This window comes from Danio rerio, chromosome 9 (assembly GCF_052040795.2).
Source record: "Danio rerio strain M-AB ecotype USA chromosome 9, GRCz13ab, whole genome shotgun sequence".
In the NCBI taxonomy this organism is placed as follows: domain Eukaryota; kingdom Metazoa; phylum Chordata; class Actinopteri; order Cypriniformes; family Danionidae; genus Danio; species Danio rerio.
In genome coordinates, this window is record NC_141029.1 from 2,146,155 (window position 1) to 2,164,363 (window position 18,209).

General features: G+C 36.3%; 3 protein-coding genes across 5 annotated transcripts; all 3 read right to left on the reverse strand.

Annotated features, from left to right (window-relative positions):
- Positions 1-3,098: 3,098 nt before the first annotated feature.
- hoxd9a (homeobox D9a) lies at positions 3,099-4,751 on the reverse strand. Its single transcript, NM_131126.3, has 2 exons — positions 4,184-4,751; positions 3,099-3,867 (listed from the first exon to the last, which is right to left on the reverse strand). Exons 1-2 carry the CDS (start codon positions 4,728-4,730, stop codon positions 3,626-3,628), a joined length of 789 nt encoding a protein of 262 aa, NP_571201.3. The 5' UTR covers positions 4,731-4,751; the 3' UTR covers positions 3,099-3,625.
- A 2,044-nt stretch (positions 4,752-6,795) lies between these two features.
- Positions 6,796-9,137, reverse strand: hoxd10a (homeobox D10a). Its single transcript, NM_131166.2, has 2 exons — positions 8,300-9,137; positions 6,796-7,584 (listed from the first exon to the last, which is right to left on the reverse strand). The coding sequence occupies exons 1-2, from the start codon at positions 9,021-9,023 to the stop codon at positions 7,310-7,312; spliced, it is 999 nt and encodes a 332-aa protein (NP_571241.2). The 5' UTR covers positions 9,024-9,137; the 3' UTR covers positions 6,796-7,309.
- Positions 9,138-14,904: 5,767 nt separating this feature from the next.
- On the reverse strand, positions 14,905-18,209 carry hoxd11a (homeobox D11a). Of its 3 annotated transcripts, XM_087265942.1 has the most exons (4): positions 18,039-18,209; positions 17,759-17,780; positions 16,482-17,645; positions 14,905-15,620 (listed from the first exon to the last, which is right to left on the reverse strand). In XM_087265942.1, exons 3-4 carry the CDS (start codon positions 17,077-17,079, stop codon positions 15,388-15,390), a joined length of 831 nt encoding a protein of 276 aa, XP_087122068.1. In that variant the 5' UTR covers positions 17,080-17,645; positions 17,759-17,780; positions 18,039-18,209; the 3' UTR covers positions 14,905-15,387. The 3 variants fall into 3 exon arrangements, with proteins under 3 accessions (XP_087122068.1, XP_087122067.1, NP_571242.1); XM_087265941.1 differs by having other exon boundaries at positions 16,482-17,780; NM_131167.1 differs by lacking the exons at positions 17,759-17,780; positions 18,039-18,209 and having other exon boundaries at positions 14,906-15,620; positions 16,482-17,176.

An 18,209-nucleotide genomic window follows, 5' to 3' on the forward strand; every position in this document is an offset into this window, starting at 1 on the left:
TAAATAACCCTACATTTTTTAACATTGCAATTTAGCTTGTTGTTTATTTGCCGTTTTAACCCGTGTGCTGTAGCCTGATTATTTGTAGTTTACACTTGATTTACTGGCATTGCATGAAGCATACAACGGATGACAAAGCTTCTGAAATGATACGAACTAAATAAACAATTTAATCGTGGTGATCTTTGTGCATTTTGTCTTTCTTTTTTAGATTTTTTTTTTTTACCTAATAGGCCAAAAACGTGGGGGTAAACGGTCTTGAATGTAAACTCCTTTGTAATCAAAGTGAAGCTATACGCTAATCTGAAAACTGATTTTATGGCACACAACCTTGAAGTTTCATCCGGGGGAACATCTGAGATGCAGGCGAGCGCTGATTTAGGCACGCTGGTTCCGAGCCAGTGTTTCTACGGGACGATTTACAGGCCCGGTACTGTGGCGACCCGGCCGCTCGGAGTGTCGTAAAGACCCCGCTGTCTTTGAAAGTTATCGTGCGCGTAAAATTTAGAGCGGTCGCTGTGACACGTAATTCCGCGAGGATCCGACTGATAACTGGCGCTCTGTGCCGCAGATTTCCCAAACAGATAAAATTATCGCATCAGGGCTGGCCGTCGCCAAAACGCCACCACACAGGCCTACCGTGCAGCATCTGACTTGTGGAAATGTTGATCCGCAGGAGAAAATACTTCACCCAGTGTGTGTTATGCGGAGAGATCGACGGAGTGAGAACTCATTGATGCTGTCAGATCGTTATTATTAATGCCAGTGGAATTGGATATGATTGAGAGCTGCTGTTATTGAATGGTGTATTTGGCTCGAACAGGCCCATAGCCAGATTCTGCGGTCCTGCATGCCTCAAACACGTTTGCTTTTAGTTACAGATCACATGACGGACAGGGAGGGAGAGGAAGGAAAGGAAAATTAGATTAAGCCTATGTTTTGCTCTTTTCCATTTACGTTCAGGAACTGTACTTGTTTTGGGTGCATATGCGGCCTTTTGCATTAGCCTGCATTTCATTTATTAGTTAAATGCATTTAGATTTGCTTCCTACTCAGAAACCGCCAGTAAATTTCGCGGTTTATTGAAAATAATTTGCCATTAAAGATTAAAATTAAACTTGAAGTACAATTCAAATACCAGGTAGCCAATACCAGAAAGTTGCCTCGCTGTTTTAAAACACACACATATTCGACTCAACATTTTCTGTATAACAGCAAATGCATTAATAAAGCCTAGCTACTGTTAATGTAAAATATTCCACGTTTAACAGCTGAACCATTCACTTTTGCCGTAAATATATTTATTTTTTGCGATAGAGCACACGAGAGGTTATTACAAGTAATACGGCAGGTAGTGTGTAGGCTATTTATGCTGTTGTATCTTTTGAGTAAAGCTTATTTTTTATTTCTGCTCTGATTTATAACCTGATAATTACTTTTATCAAGAGAATGTAAAATAATCTAGCAGTCGCTTAGTGCATTTATTTTCTATTAATAATATATATATATATATATATATATATATATATATATATATATATATATATATATATATATATATATATATATATGATCTAATAATAATAATAATAATAATAATAATAATAATAATCATAGAAACTTTTAGTTCGTATTCTCGAGCGAAAACGTTGTAAGGTGTAAAAATGCATAACAGTTGCCAAAGTATAGCTACTGTTAATGGAAAAATACTTTATATAAGAGCAAAAACATTTCCTTTTTATTCTCTATTATTAATATATATCCTAATATAATAATAATAACAACAATAGCCAGTTTGATAGTTTGGAATCTCGATCGAAACCGTCGTAATAGGTAGAACTTTCCACAATATTAATTTAGGCCTATGCATTTATCTGTTTATTCATATTTTTAAAACCTGAAATATCCACACAGATGTATATCGCTAATATACTCACAGGCCAGATTCCTGTTTTTGTTCTTCATCTAGATCTATAGTTTTATTCAAAACAGACGCTGCATAGTGCTACAGATGCGCTATATCCATGTAAACTGGCCGCGAATGTTCATCCCGTAATATCATCATTCTTTAATATTTTGCGTATTTTGTATTTTTGCCAGTAGTTTTCATGCTTAAATATTTCATTAAGCTCCTTTAAGTAAGTGTGCACAGCCTCTGGCAATGCATTTGTACAGAACAGGAATGCCCTCTAGTGGCAATAATGTGCAGACCTGTTTAATAATGCACACTTTGAAAATTGCAGAATGCATTATTTAAGCTTCTGTCTTTCCTTTTTTATTATTTTATTTATTTCTATTTCCATTTCATCTTTGCTAGCACGGTGCATGTGTTTTTGGATGCACTTAAATTAGTGTTGTAGCTATATTTTCAGTCTACGCAGCTTGCGTGTACCACTGTTTAGTAAACCCCTTTGCTAAACTTTAAAACATTTGTAAATCCCTGTTAAATTTTGTTGTAATATCAACACTCAAAACGTGCAGAGGAGATGCCTTTCGTGAATAAACCTGACTTTCAGTGTAGTGGGGGTCGATGGCACTTTAGACTCACTATCAATAGCATCGACCAGACGCCCCGTAGGAAAAAGTGTCTACGTTTTGTTGTGTGCAAGTTACACACACAAAGAACCAGTGAGGTTAGTTTCAAAGAGAAGAGCAATTACAGTCGTGTACCATAAACTCATTTAGTCCAGACGTCTAGCTCTTTCTATAGCTTTATTGGACCCCGTTTCTTCCTGCTCTAAAGCAATTCTTGCTGCAGGTTTGACGATAATTTGGGCTTTCTTGCAACACCTTTTTCTAATCATAAACTTTTTTTAAGCAGTATTCGCTAACAAAGATCTCTATTTTGTGTTCAGAATTAAACTAATTGTTCTGTCGCATTATGTGGCATTGTATTGCTGTTATTTAAAATATCGGTACACAAGTAGTGTGCTGTCGGATTTTGGATTTATTAATTAAAATTGGTCTAAAAGGAAACATATTTTCACAGTAGTCTATTAAGTGCACGACTTGGGTATTCAACAAAGGGTTTACGCCCAAATTCACTCTACAGCACCACCAAAGACAAACAAACAGGAATAAAACAGACCAAAAATGAGTTCGTTTTAGTTTATAATTTAGACCTTTTCGATGCGACAACAGTTTCAACGAGAAATACACTAGAATCAAAATGAGACTGTACAAAAGGTCCAATTAAAAAAAGGAAAAAGTAAAATTAATGGCACAGTAAATGACTACATGTGGCTGTATGAAGATGGAAGGTAGGCTATTTGCATGCATTGTGGACAAATATTTAAATCTCATCAGATCATCAGATTAAGAACTAGCAGATGTCCTAATTACTTGCAAGATATTTAAATGAGTATGAGTATGCTGACACTGTGCAAAATAAGAAATGCTCAGACCTGGGAAATACAATTTAGGAGGATTGAAATACCCTTTTATTTAAAGTTACTCAAATACTAATTATTATCTGAGGAAAAAATATATATATTTAAAAATATATCAAATTAAATAGAATATACGCCAATTTAATCTTGAGTGACTAAAACAAAAAATGGACAAAACTTGTATCCTAAACCAAGCGTGCTAAAGAAACGCGCATTAGCTTCTTGCACGCTTTCCATTACGGATCTTTGCTGCTCCTCTCTCGGTTCATCTTCTTCATTTTCATTCTTCTGTTCTGAAACCAGATTTTCACCTGGCGCTCTGTTAAATTCAGGATTCGTGCAACTTCATAGCGACGATCCCTCGTTAAATACATGTTATAAAGAAACTCCTTTTCCAATTCCAGAGTCTGATATTTGGTGTACGGACAACGCTTCTTTCTTGTTGATCTCGCATGGATCCAGTTGGCAGCAGGGTTGCCTAAAAACAGAAAAATAAGACAATAAAATAAACAGGCTTCACATCGTCAAGTCACTCAATTAAAGGTCACGTCCAAAGCACAATGTATATATATGGATATATTTTAATATTCATCCATTCAATTATTTAGTAATTTGTGTATTAAATTAGTTGATATGTAAATACAACTATGTATAATGCTTTAAAATAGCCACTTTTGGGATAAATGAAAAATTTCGGCCCGTGGTAAACGCCTGGACACTTTTATAGGTTTGTAAAACCTCCAGTTTAGGACACTTCGACAGCTGTAAATCACGGGGCAATTCATTTTACTTACTTGGGTCAAGTTGTTGTTGTTGTTTTTCGTCTTTAGGCTCACCGTGACTCGAATTATCACTTCCAACTCTTTCTTCGGTAGCTTTGTCCGCGCTCTCGGACACAGCATTTAAGCTAAACTCGGGAACCGACGGTGTCTCCGTTTCAAACGCGGCGCTTTCGGTCCTTTTCGGGGGTAAACTTTCAGTCTTTGTACCGCTGTGCCGACTGTTGGGGTGGAAGCCCGTTAAAGAGATATGGTTTGCGACTGGCTCTATCCAGGATCGGACGTATCTGTTGTCTGAAAGATGGGTCTGGTGAACGTATGGATGGTAAATCCCGGACACAGCAGCAGTAGATGGCTGATGAACCGAGGACCAGGACGCAGGGAACACGGCTGATTTGGGAGCGAAGCTGCACGAGGAAAAGTCCGCATTTTCAACCACACCTGACGGCCTCGCGGGCGCGGTGTGAGAACCCTGGATATAACGCGCTCCGTACACATCCTCAGCCTCGTGCCCCATAATAGTGTCCACATAATAACTGCTGAGAGCTGAACTAGTCGACATTTTTGGATCCCTTCGAACTCATATAAAACGGTACTCTGTTTCCGAAACCTTGCCTCCGAACAATCGTAGTATTTTTGCTGCCTTCACCTTCAGTGATTGGTTACATGAATCACGTGATCATATTTACTAATACAGAGAGTAAATCAGTCCTCTGATAACGGTATGTTGGATTTTGTACTCTTGGAAAAAAAATTATATCAGATAAATAATGCTTATCTAAACTTAGTAGCTAGCACTAATCTTCATTCGTCATGTTTTTAAACTATCCGACTTCATTTTTTTTTACAAGGGCAGATTAATGCACCCATTTATTTCAGTGCCAGCACTCAACACTGATACATTAACAAACGATTCTAGCAGTGTAAAATCTTGCAAAATTTCGTCATAAAGGTATGTCATACTCTAGCCTTGTAAAGTATTTTATAGAGTACCGAGTTGCAAGTCCTCGTAAAATAAATGTAATAACATGCTGTAAAACAACGAACCACCAGCCTCAAAGATTCTCATATTTTACAAACGCTCGTCACTGCTAAGATCTGTAATTTGGTCTTTGTTGGTTTGATACGAACTGTGAGGTGTTGTAAGATTGACAGAGGAAGCAATATTTGTATATTTTTGGTACTTATTGAAAAGAGAGTCATAGCATTTTATGTGTATCAATAAAACATTTTATGAGGTGCATTTGATTATGTATTAATGTTCCCTTAATAAAACAGACTCTTGGCATTTAAAAGTGTCTTGACCTACATGTCTATCATTACATAAAATAAAAATAATAACATGGCAATATTGTAGCCTTTTTATATACAACAAGCTGAGCATTGTATAGTGGCGAGCTCTTTGTGGTATGACTGATTGTAAAAAAACGAAAAGAAAAGCGGATGTTGCTGCGTCACATTATAATTTAATTAAAATAAAAGTTTAAAGACCGAGTAGATCATTTGCGTGGAGAGGGATTTAGAAAGCACGAGGGAAATATAAAACGGAATGCACTACATATTTCTTCTTAATTTAAGAAAATAACTTGAGCGCGAAAAACAATGTGGTATAATGTTATTAGTCGACAAGTTGTCACTAAGTGCTTAACTGTTACAATTTTGGTCAAAAATATAAAGTGTTGCCATCTGTGGCCACACACTTGAACACATCTAAGCATGTGCAGACAAACTACCCTACGTATGGCATTGTGTTTGTGTAGTCTACATTATAAAAGGGTCGCTGCTAGGGACTAAAATGCATCACAGTTGCTTGTGTGTGTATATAACAATGTATTTATGTATTTTAGTTCCTACCCTTTTATTATATATATATATATATATATATATATATATATATATATATATATATATATATATATATATATATATATATATATATATAAAGAAAGAAACGATACATATATAGTCATAATATGGCAAATTTATTTGTACTATGGCGTTTTGAAAACTAATGCTATGGCAAGCCTCTTTATCCGTTTGGTGCACTTTATCTAAAATTAATTTGGGAACTGGTATACCCCAAATTGATGTTTTAGACGTACAGGGAAATAGCTATTTTTGGTGTTTTAATTAAGGCCAAGTTTTATTTTATTTTTGGTGTTTAAATTAATTTGCATTGTCCGATTCCTTTTGTGGCGATGATTTCATTTTGATTATGAGTTTCCGTAGCATCAGTAAACAATTCCAAGGCAAAATAAGCATTTCACGACATTTTCGTTGATCAGAACACATAAACTTTCGAGAACAAATAGGCTAAAACGCTAGTAGGTTCAATTAACACTATTATATACGTGTAATAATAGCCGAAAAAGAACAAGAAGGTAAAATATATAACAGTAAGACAGAGGAAACCATGAAAATGTGTTAGTATACATAAAACCCGCTTATTTACATGTAGGATTGCGTGTGTTTTAGCTTGTATGTACTATTAAAATATTAGTAGATGCTTTTGTATTTACTTGTCATTCATTGCGCGTGTGTATATGTGTGTGTGTGTGTTTTGGAGGTTATGGTTTTGATGTGGCTTAGAAGCGCAATTATACCAAATATGACACCAAACGCTATAATGACATAATCAATTTATTAGTCTATTGACCACATGCCACAAACATGCACTTATACAGACATATTTAAACACCTATTATACAGAAATACATTATTATTTTGAGACAAATGTACGTTTTCACTGGAGAAAGAATGGGTAATCTTCACTTTCAAATGTGCTTTCTTGTCCAAGACTTTTTGTTTTTTAGAGGCTGACGCAAATGTGTTTGCGACATTTTCTTCTATCCCCGCTGAAATGAAGCCGTCAGAAATAGCCGGTTTCTATCTTCTTTTATAAGTTAAGACCTAACACCACTTGTATACCCTGTGTAACATGATAATTACACAAAGCTTCACATTTCAAATGTACATTTCAAAGATGCAGCAATAAATGACAAGGATTTAGCGACGATCACAAGACTGCAACGTGAAAGTAGCCAAAAACAATGCACACTGCCATCATGTCATCATTACACAGGAGAACATAGATGGACCGAAATGAGGGACTAGGTTTTTGATTTGCACTTGTCTGCGTGCTCACGAAAAAGTGAGATTGGACGTCAGTTCACGGATACGGTTTTCTCTGCTCATCTTCTTGAGTTTCATCCTGCGGTTTTGGAACCAGATTTTCACTTGTCTGTCAGTCAGGTTGACGCTTTTGCTTATCTCTAGACGGCGCTCCCGAGTCAGATACATGTTGAATAAAAACTCCTTTTCTAATTCCAAGGTCTGGTGTTTTGTGTATGGACATCTCTTTTTCCTTCCACTCTTCGCGGTTAACCAGTTGCTCGTCGGTGTGTCGTTTTTAGATTCTGCAAAACAAAAGCACACAGTGAACAACAGCGCCAGCCATGCACAAATGACAATAAAACATTTTTTTTTTACCAGATAAAAATTAACAGGGGATTCAAACAGATATCATATTTTAGCATGCACATGTTAACGCACTGCGTTATACGCATATGCCCAATGTGGCCTCGCTTGTTCTTTCATCACACAATTATTCCCACTGAAGTTAAGTAATAAAGCGTTAACTAAATAAATGTTAATGTTTCATCATTGTATTATGTAACACATGAGCTTGTGTTGTTTTTATAAGCTAAATCCCAAACTATCCAGTAAAACCAGGTTATAATCAATTCACTTTATAGGTATGAGGTTTTCATATTTATATTCTGCTCGTCCACAACCCGAGCTTTACCTCGGTATCAAATGAATGGCAACTGATGATTACTATATATTAAACAGAACGTTAATTTCCGTGCTGAATGGACGAAGTCACAAATACTTTCCACCGAGGCTGTGCTTATATTGGCCAAGGAAGAATGTCAAGTCACTTGCAACAAAAGGTATTTGATGTTAACGCGCCCTCGCAGCGCCGTTTCCTGTTAAGGCTTTTACTGCAACCTGAGTAAGACTCCCATTAAACATTACGACTTTCGGGTTGTTTGTGTTTTATATTGGGTTTTATGATGCTAGAGCGTTCGCATTACACCAAGACGCGATTAATCCGTTTATTGTACCCACCTTTGCCTTCTCTGTGTGGCAATTCGGGGCTGGAAACAGACGCCTCAGTTGAGCAATTCTTCTCCTCCAGCGTGCTGACTTTGGGCTCTGGACTCTGCGCCGGGGAAGAGCTCCTTGTGTCCCGATCGTGCGCAAGCTTTTTTTCCACCTCGACAAAGGGCGTTGACTGTGCCTTTGGAGTCGCCCTGTTCAGCTGCATTAACGTGGTGTTTGGGCTCATCGTCTCGTTGTCATAGTCCGGGTTTTTCGCCGTCGCGTAAGTTTGGCTCAGTCTAAAATAGCCAGGGACCGGAATCTCAGGACTATCAACAGAACATGATTCGGGAATCAGGCTGGAGTACGCGGGTATCTCAGACGAACTGACCTTTGCTCTCTTGTCGGAGTACATACAACAGTTAGTCTCTTCTTTTATGCTTTGTGAAAATGTGCAGGTGGACATCTGGTTGAGCGGTTGCTCTAATCGGCAGGACCTGCTCGGATCTGCCCAGGTATCAGTTTGAGGTATGTACGAGTGGACGGTCATGTCCATGTTTTGGTGGTTTACTTCCCCCCGTTTGCCAAGAGCCGGCAGGAGTCCACAGGTTTGCATTCCATAGGTTCCCATTTCTGCAGTGGCTGCTGGCATGTACATGTTACTGCTGGAATAAAAATCTGTTCTGCACGCCCCAATCAAGGAATCTACCAAAAAAGTGTTTGCTGCAGGAGAGCTGTTGGGAAAGGACATTTTGGATTTTTTTTTGTTTTCTTTTTTTGTTTTAAGAAGCAGAGAAGTGTCCTCTGTAAGCTGACATATCTAGCAAAACAATCCCTGTATAACCCAGCGAGTCTCTCTGCAACCACATGACACTCTCACCAATGAAATTTGAAAATGGCCTTGAGACGCAGGCTCTTCCCCGTCACGTGGGCGGATTGACACATGATTTGAAGTTTCAGACGTGGTCAACAGCGACACCTAGAACAAGGACTTGAAATTGATTTCAAGACGGTCGAAATAGCGTTGCTAAATCCATTTTCAGGACACAATTAAGACAAAAGAACTGGACTCATATATTGGCCGGCTGCATGGTGAACAAAGAGTACGAACAAGGAAAACAAATCACGGCGTTTGAAGCTATCAAGGTCTCTTTCGAATTAAAATTCAAGGTCAAGATAGGAAACGCATGAGCGTACTGCAGAATAATTTTCTCATAGTTCACTGTTTCTTTAGGCAAAATGCAGAGGACAATGCAGAATGAAATGAGCCTGCGGGCGTCGGCCTAAACACCGCTGTCGCAATCTGGATTGAGGGTGAAAAGCACAACTGTTATTCAGCCTTTCTTCCTTGGCTTTTATAACTACGTGTTAATCGACACAAATAATGTTGCTTGTTCTCTAGTTACACATTTTTTTTTCCAGACACGAAGCGAATGTAATTCTTTGTAATAATTCATGTAATAACTTGTTTGTTGTTTGCTTTTGTTTTCTAAATTAAAACCAAGGGATTAAAGCGTGTACTTCTTTAATTATAATTGTTAGCGGGTTAGTAAATTGTATCATGTTCCCAGTACATTATAATAATGCGGTGTTAGTTTCTTAAATAGCAAAAACTACAATCCAATTCAAATGTTAAAATTAACTGAATGTTGTGTGATGCTAAATTTGCTGTTTCATATTTTAAAAATGAGCATTCATTTTCAAAATAATTTTGTCTTATTAAAAATTAGAGCATTTACAGGTTGCAGACTTTAAAAGTACGCACATCTTAAGCAGTAACACATTGTTGCCGTTTAAAAAAAATAAAAGCCAGAAACATGTATACTAATATTTGCTCACTTTGATATGCAAATGCATTAGCAGCATTTTACAAATGCTACCAAATAATCTTGATTTAAATATTGGATTCATTGAAAATGCACATTGATTTATAAATGCAGTTGAATTAGATTAATTGTTACAGATGTATAATCTAATGTTATAAACTAGTAACATTGTATTTTCAACATAAAATACTAAGATATTAAATTAGGTTTACAGTGCAAGGAATGCGTTTATATGGAGATCTTATCGTGATTTTAGGCAAATACACAATGACGCATAGATTAATATAGACAAAAGACGAACGCATATGCGCGCTAAATCATTAGTTTTTCTAACAGTAATGTAAATAAATTTAGAAAAACTAAATAAATACAGTAAGTAAATAAAATTGCACAATAACTGAATAGGACCGACGTCTAAAAAAGCAGACATTAACACTCATGTAAGACCACATTTTTCATATTAAAGAGAATAGTGATAACTTCTAAATGTCTGACATTTGACTACTACTACTACTACTAATTATGAATTATATTACTATTTGACCTCTAAACTAAATGCACAATTTCGCATATCAATTTACAGAAATACGCATGTACATTCTACTAAAAAACTTATAATTAAAGGCACAGCTTTCGCTTATTTTAATTGCATACAATTAAATTTACAAATGCATTTAGCATTCATTCTACTTAATAAGGTATAATTGCAGGTAGCCTACCGTTTTGCTTATTTTAATTGCTGGTTCACATGTATAACAATTTAATTAAATTAAAAGTATTATAGAGGATCTGGTAGAGATGCGTGCAAAGTTTAATACATCCATTTTTATGCATCCTATGGCTACAGTTATTAGGTAAATTTAATTGTATGTTTTTATTGCACACGCAAGTCTACCGTCTCCATGCAAATAGCGCATTTGAAAGAAATAATGAAGTTGAACAATGATTAAACCCTTATAAAACGTATCTGCCAAAACCGGCTGTAAAATTATTGTTAAATTAAATATAATCACACCGACGAAAAAGTATAAGAATGATAAGTATAATTGTGATGCTGCATGGTTTTGATTTATTTGAGTGAAATGTCGACGTTTAAAAAAAGCAATAGTAACATCCAATGTTAAAGTAAAAATCAAGCTAACCTCAGAGATTAAACGAAAAAATGTTCACTGAAATTGACTCTCCCAAGTACAGAGATAAATATATCCTCCGCCCGGGACTAAAATGTATGTTTCAGGCTTTTAGGTTACTCTGGGATGTAATGCAAAAGCGTAAATCTTAATAAAATAAAGGAGAACAAAGCGAATAACAGTAATTACGCATTGCCCCTAACAGTGCATGTGCGAAAGAATAGATTAGAGCACATAACTCCGCTCAAGATCATAGTCATTGTTTTTTAGGACAGCTACACTTGGATTACACGCAGCACCAGGTCCGATGATTGCTGTAAGTTCGCCCTCTCGTGGCTTCAAGCTGCATCAGCAGAATGTAAATAAGTGTTGTAAATAGTGAGTTGTATATTATAGAACACACAAATGAGGGTGCATTGTAATTGTTTTCTGTTTAAAAAACACTGTATTGTACACTTTAAGCAAGAAAGAAATTAGCCTAACAGTGTCAGACTTCAGAGTTGTATTTTCAGTATATCCTGTCTCTACATAGAAGTCACTTTCCACCTAGCAATTCTGTGAATAATAGACGTTTAAGCATTAATGGCCATGCTAAATCTGGGATCTAATAATCTAAGAATATCCCAAAATTAGACTGATCATCAAACATAAAGAATAGATAAGACTTCACATGTGTAGTCATTTATTCATTTGCATTTGATGACTACACTCTAAAAAATGCTGGGTTATTTATACCCAATTTGGGTAAAATATGGACTAACCCAAACATTGGGTTACATTTGGTCCTTTTATCCTATTAATTCCAAAAATTGACCTAGCAGTTGATTTAAACCGAATTGCACGCAGAATTATGCTGAAATAAACAAGCGTTTTATAGTGTATAGTGTAGTTTGGGCTATTCCTGTACGTCTATTAGATTTTCGTTGCAAGACCAAATTGTATTGAGTCAAGACGTCTATATTTAGACGTCTATTAGACTTCTTTTTAACACAAAAAATGCTTGCTGGCCTTTTGTTTATTAATAAAAGAAAACAATTAACATATGCACCAACAGCATTTTGGGTTTTTATTAATTCTGTGAGCAAATTTACTAGAAAGCTCTGTTCTATTGTGTTGGTATAGCATATTACGCCATTGTTGCTTTTGCATTAAATTCGCTTCATTGGAAAAATAACAACGTGATGAATTTGTGATTTCAATGTATATATATTTACTTAATTAGACATTAGACGTCCATTATACTTTTTTAAAAAGCAAATTTATTTGCTGGCCAATTGTTTATTGGTAAGAGATGACAATTAGTATGCACCAACAGCGACATGGATTCTTAGAAAGAAAGCTCTGCTCTATCGCTATAAGCATATTATACGGCATTATTGCTTTTGCAGAAATTTCCCTTTATAGGAAGAATAACAGCGAAAGAAATTTGTGATTTTACTATATATATATATATATATATATATATATATATATATATATATATATATATATATATATATATATATATATATATATATATATATATATATAATGCTCAGCATATATAAGTACACCCCTCACAAATCTCTCTTAAATTCACATTTTCAATAGGAAGCTCTACAATATAATATTTGTGCAGATACGTTAGATTAGTCAGTACTAAAGCCAAATCTGGAGCTTATCCAACAAAATAACTTACGATAATGGTCCGAAAACTAATACACCCAAATATATATTATAGAAGAATAATAAATACAAATTTAACCAAGATAAAAAACCAAGAGCAGCAAAAAAAAAAAAAAAAAAAAAAAAAAGGAAAGATTTAGTTGAAGTTTAGTAGGGTGTAATTTTTAAAACATAATTTGCTTGAATTTAATTGTTTTCTATTTCAATTTTTAAATGTGTTTAGTGAATAAAATATACTTTCTATTTAACACAAACATGCTTGCTGGCCTATTGTCTATTGATAAGAGATGACAATTAACATATGCACCAACAGCATTTTCGATTCTTATTAATATTGCGAGCATACTTATTAAAAAGCTCTGCTCCATCACTATAACCCGGCATTGTTGCTTTTGCATGAAACCCTCTCTATGGGAAAAATAACAACGAAATTAATTAGCAGTTTCACTGTATATTTTTAGACGTCAATTAGACATATAGACTTATTTTTAACATACAAAATATGGCTGGTCTATTGTCGATTGATAAGAGGTGTCAATTAACATGCACCAACAGCAACGTATTCTTATTAATACTGTGGGCATTCTCATGCTCTGCTCTATCTACGGCATTGTTGCTTTTGCGTTAAATTCCCTTTATGGGAAGAATAACAACAACCAGATGAATTTGTGATTTCACTATATACTTAGACGTCAATTAGGCATCTATTATACTTAATTTTAACAACAAAAAAAGTGCTAGCCTATTGTCTATTGATAATTAATATATGCACCAACAGCAACATAGATTTTTATTAATTCTGTGAGCATACTGCTCTGCTCCATCACTGTTACCCGTGTAGCATATTACGGCATTGTTGCTTTTTCATTAAATTCCCTTTATGGGAAGAATAACAACAACAAGATGTTATAGTATAAGTCTTTTAACACACAAAAAGCTTGCTGGCCTATTGTCTATTGATAATACATGACTATTACCCTATGCACTTACAGCATTTTGGATTCTTGTTAATTATGTGAGCATAAGAAAGCTCTGCTCGATCACTATAAGCATATTACGGCTTTGTTTGTTTTGCATTAAATTTCCTTTACAGGAAGAATAACAACAACGAAATTAATTTGTGATTTTATTGTATATAAATTCATCAGGCCAAACTGCATCTATGTGGAGCTGGCTGAGTTAACGTAGCCAGAAAGCGGTAGACTAACTGAGGTATTTGCAGGACGACCATTGTGTTTCCAGTGAGGGGCTGCAGCGGCCATATTGGGACGTGCTGCACTGCGGCGCCTCTGAGAGGGCGTAGTTTTTCAAAGAGAACCGCAAAAACGGCGCCTTTACTTATTCAAAAAGGTTAAGGGTGACGACCTTGACATTACAGAAGTTCAAATACATTATTTGATTCGACATTTTAAGATAGTCAACAACATCCAACTTTACAAAGCTCGAAAATTACGCTGGTCACTGTTAGTGCTCACGTGTTACACTTGACGTAAACAGCCTCGAACCAGAGACTCTTGTAGAAATGAGGTGATGTGTAATTCCAGCCAGACACTTGGCCTTTTTTGTAACATAGTCTGTAATATATGTTCACTCATAGCTGTTTGTCCACATTTTTCTGAGAAAAAACACATCTGCACCCTTTGTGTTTCAGGGCAAAGTCGCAGTTGAAGTGGATAGAGGGTCCAATAGCCCCAATTTAATTTACTGCCCAAAGTTTATTGTACTGTCTAGACTGTTCAAGGTTTAGTAAATAGCCATAGTGTAAAACAACATACAAGGGAAAGAATTAGCTAAAGCCTCATAAAATGTACCACTGGAAAATCCTCTATCTCTCTCTATCTGTTAAAATCAAAATCGTCTGAGAGATAAGTGGGACGAACATTTCGCAATGCAAGGGTTACATCAACTTATTTAATAGCTGAACATAATTGTTAATAAACTCTGTTGCTGAATTACACGACCACATACAATTAAGAGGCGTCAGTCACATCAATAGATATAAAACTGCAAAGTACGTCCTGTATTTTTATTTAATACACTGATACATATACATGCTTCAAATGAATAAATGCATACACAGCTTTACCTCAACGAATTCATTTGATATAACCAAACCTGTTTGTTGCTTATTACGCAGTGCGAGTTGTTACTTGAATGTATTGAATGTAAGAACTGAAATTAAAAAAACATAATAAATAAATACAAACAAACACAAAGCAACTGCATTTCAATGGCAATCACAGAGTATGAAGAGATTGTCGGGGTACCTATGAAAACTGATAATGTCCATCTCTGCGGATACACTGCAATAGGTAATTTGTGCAGAAGTGCAGTTGCGAATAAAATGACTCTTTTGTTTTTGTTTGATATAGCAAGTATTTTGCATAGTGGTACAAATACAGGGCTGAGGTGAAAATAAGTCCGACGAATGGTTGATGTCCCACAAGCATGACAGAATAGCCTTGGTCTCCTGAAGCGGCCAATATCATGACTTTCAGAACAATGGGTTTCCAGTGAAATACTGGAGTCGATCTCGGTTCAGCTTTTTCTCTTTCATCCTGCGGTTCTGGAACCAAATCTTCACTTGTCGGTCTGTAAGACTGAGCATTCTTGACAACTGCAGGCGTTTCTCTTTGTTTATGTACACATTGAAAAAGAATTCTCGTTCAAGTTCTCGGATCTGGTATTTGGAATACGGGCATCTCTTCTTTCTGGACTTTGTCGCACCTATAAAAAGAACATGATAACATTAGAATGAACTCAAACTCAGTGACAATACAACTACAAATTCTTTAGATGATTGCACTAATATGCTAAATCCATCAACACATCAACTAGCCTACAAATTATCTATATTAATAATCATTGTTATTCACAGTAACATTTGCTACACACAGCACATGTACAAAAACAAAACACTTAGAGAAATTAAAATATGCCGGAAAAAAACAAGCTCTGCCACATGACATACACACGAATGCAAGCGGCCCACACACACACACACACACACACACACACACACACACACACACACACACACCCACAAACACACACACACACACACACACACACACACACACACACCACGTCCAAACGCAAGCGCGCACAAGAGTAATCCAAACGAGTGTTTTAATGCGATGTTAATGCGTTTAGGTTTAAAGCTATTTTGTGAAATTATTACATAAACCTGAAACTAGCAACAGGCTCGAGCTTTGTAAATTAGGATTTTGAGAAATGTGTTAACTGTCGATTCACATCACACCTATCATTTCTCAACATTTCTGATCATAAATCATTTTGTGTGTAAGATATATATATATATATATATATATATATATATATATATATATATATATATATATATATATATATATATATATAATACACATCATATATAAACAAACACACACACACATACACTCGAGAGAGATGCAACCAAAGAGCCTTTCCCATCGTAAATATTTTTACAACAGCAAAGAGAATCTTACTAGCTACATAAAAACTTTTGCATGCTTATAAAGCGGCACATAAAAGCTAACCGACAAAGTAATATAGTAGACTGAAGCGCCGTGAAACGCCTGGACTTACTCGAGCCGCTGTTCTTTTCTTCATCGCAGGTTGAAACGGAGGATTCCTCCTCCACGGTGTCTGTCGGGTCCTGTTTGGTCTGCTCCGCGCTATCTGTAGACGGGTTACATGCAGCATCTCCCGGGACACTCGTATCTGGCTTTTGTTTGGACTGCTCGGGGTTGGGCTTCTCGGAGTTTGCCGTCTCAAAAAACTGATCAAATCCTTGTGGAAGTACCCCGTTTCGGCCGACGTTGGTGAAGAAACTGCACGAGGAGTTAGTACCAGCGTGATGGCTGTACATGGAATCGTTCTTAAAAATCATTTCCGCTCTGTTTGTGGACTGCAAGAGATCTCGGTGCATTATCTCCTCCGTTGAATAGTACGAAGCGTAATTGCCCCTGTAATGCCATTTGCTCGGATGATCCAGTCCATAGTCCCTAAAAGTCACTTCGCGAACAGGTTGGACTTGCGCTATGTTCGAAGAATAGGGGAAATTGACTTGACACGACGTAGTTTGAGGCAAAAACGACGAAACCGACGAGAAATCGGGAGTAGAGACGTAGTATGGTAAATACATATTAGATGCACAGTTGTTGCGATCATCGTAGTCCGTCATTGCTCGCTTTAGCCGTAGAGAGGGGGGAAAATTCGTCTGCTTGACTGTTAAACTTTGCCCATCTATTGCACCATATGCGTGCGGATAGGACTCGCGAGGAAGAAAAAATCGGAAACGTACGCTGACGTGCAATTCATCTTGATCGATTCTTGAGGTAATTGTGTCATGTGATCCGGTAAAAAAATTACCATATATCAATATCAGTCATTAAGAGAGCGGCTCATAGGTAACCGCATGAGGCAGGTCATTGGTTGCCTACATTTCTGAAACTCCCATGTTGATTTCCCCGTGTGCATTACAAGGCATTAGTAAACAATCACAGAAATACCACGTTAGCTATGTTGGTCACAACCACACAACAGTATATTAAATAAAAGACGTCCATAATTGTAATTAAATTAGTTTCCATGCGCCACATTGCGATGTATTATCCAGTTTAAAGATTTTTCTAGGTTTCATAGCCACTTACCTCCATGGCCGAAAGAAAAATTCGACTATACCGAAGCAACGTTTTTAGTCTCTCCCTCTCTCTCTTTGTCTGTACTCTAAAATGGAGATCTGCAAGCCTTACGATAAAAAATGCATGGTTTATCATTAGGCTTGTGCTTACACGTAGGCTATTTTGCTATTATCATAATTGCTACTCCACTTTTCTGAGTTTGAAAGTCAAAAGCCATACCTTATTAAACGTTTGGCTACAGCTATTTCAGAAAAAAAGTGAAAAGGGATAAAAGAAAATAAAGTAATAAACATCTGAAAGAATTGACAGAGAAATCAACAGAACGGCAATTCACCAAACACAGACTATCTGTTGTTATGTTAGCGAAAACTGTTTCCTTAATTCTACACAGACAGTAAACATTTAGTCACAATGTAAACAGTGTGCAATAATGCTCCCTTTACCAAAAAACAAAACAAAGCAGCAAATGGTAATGCAATAATAATATTTCCAACTGTACCTTTCTTTTAAGCGTGAAGTAAAACTCAAAGTAGTATTCCAGTACCAATTTTGTAGGGGTTTAAATAAAACTCTTCGGCACAATTACCGAGCGGAAGAAAGGGAAGAGATACACGGATTCACACTGCCAAGTACAAAACAACTGTTCTGGCTTTGAACGTCTGTGGTCTGA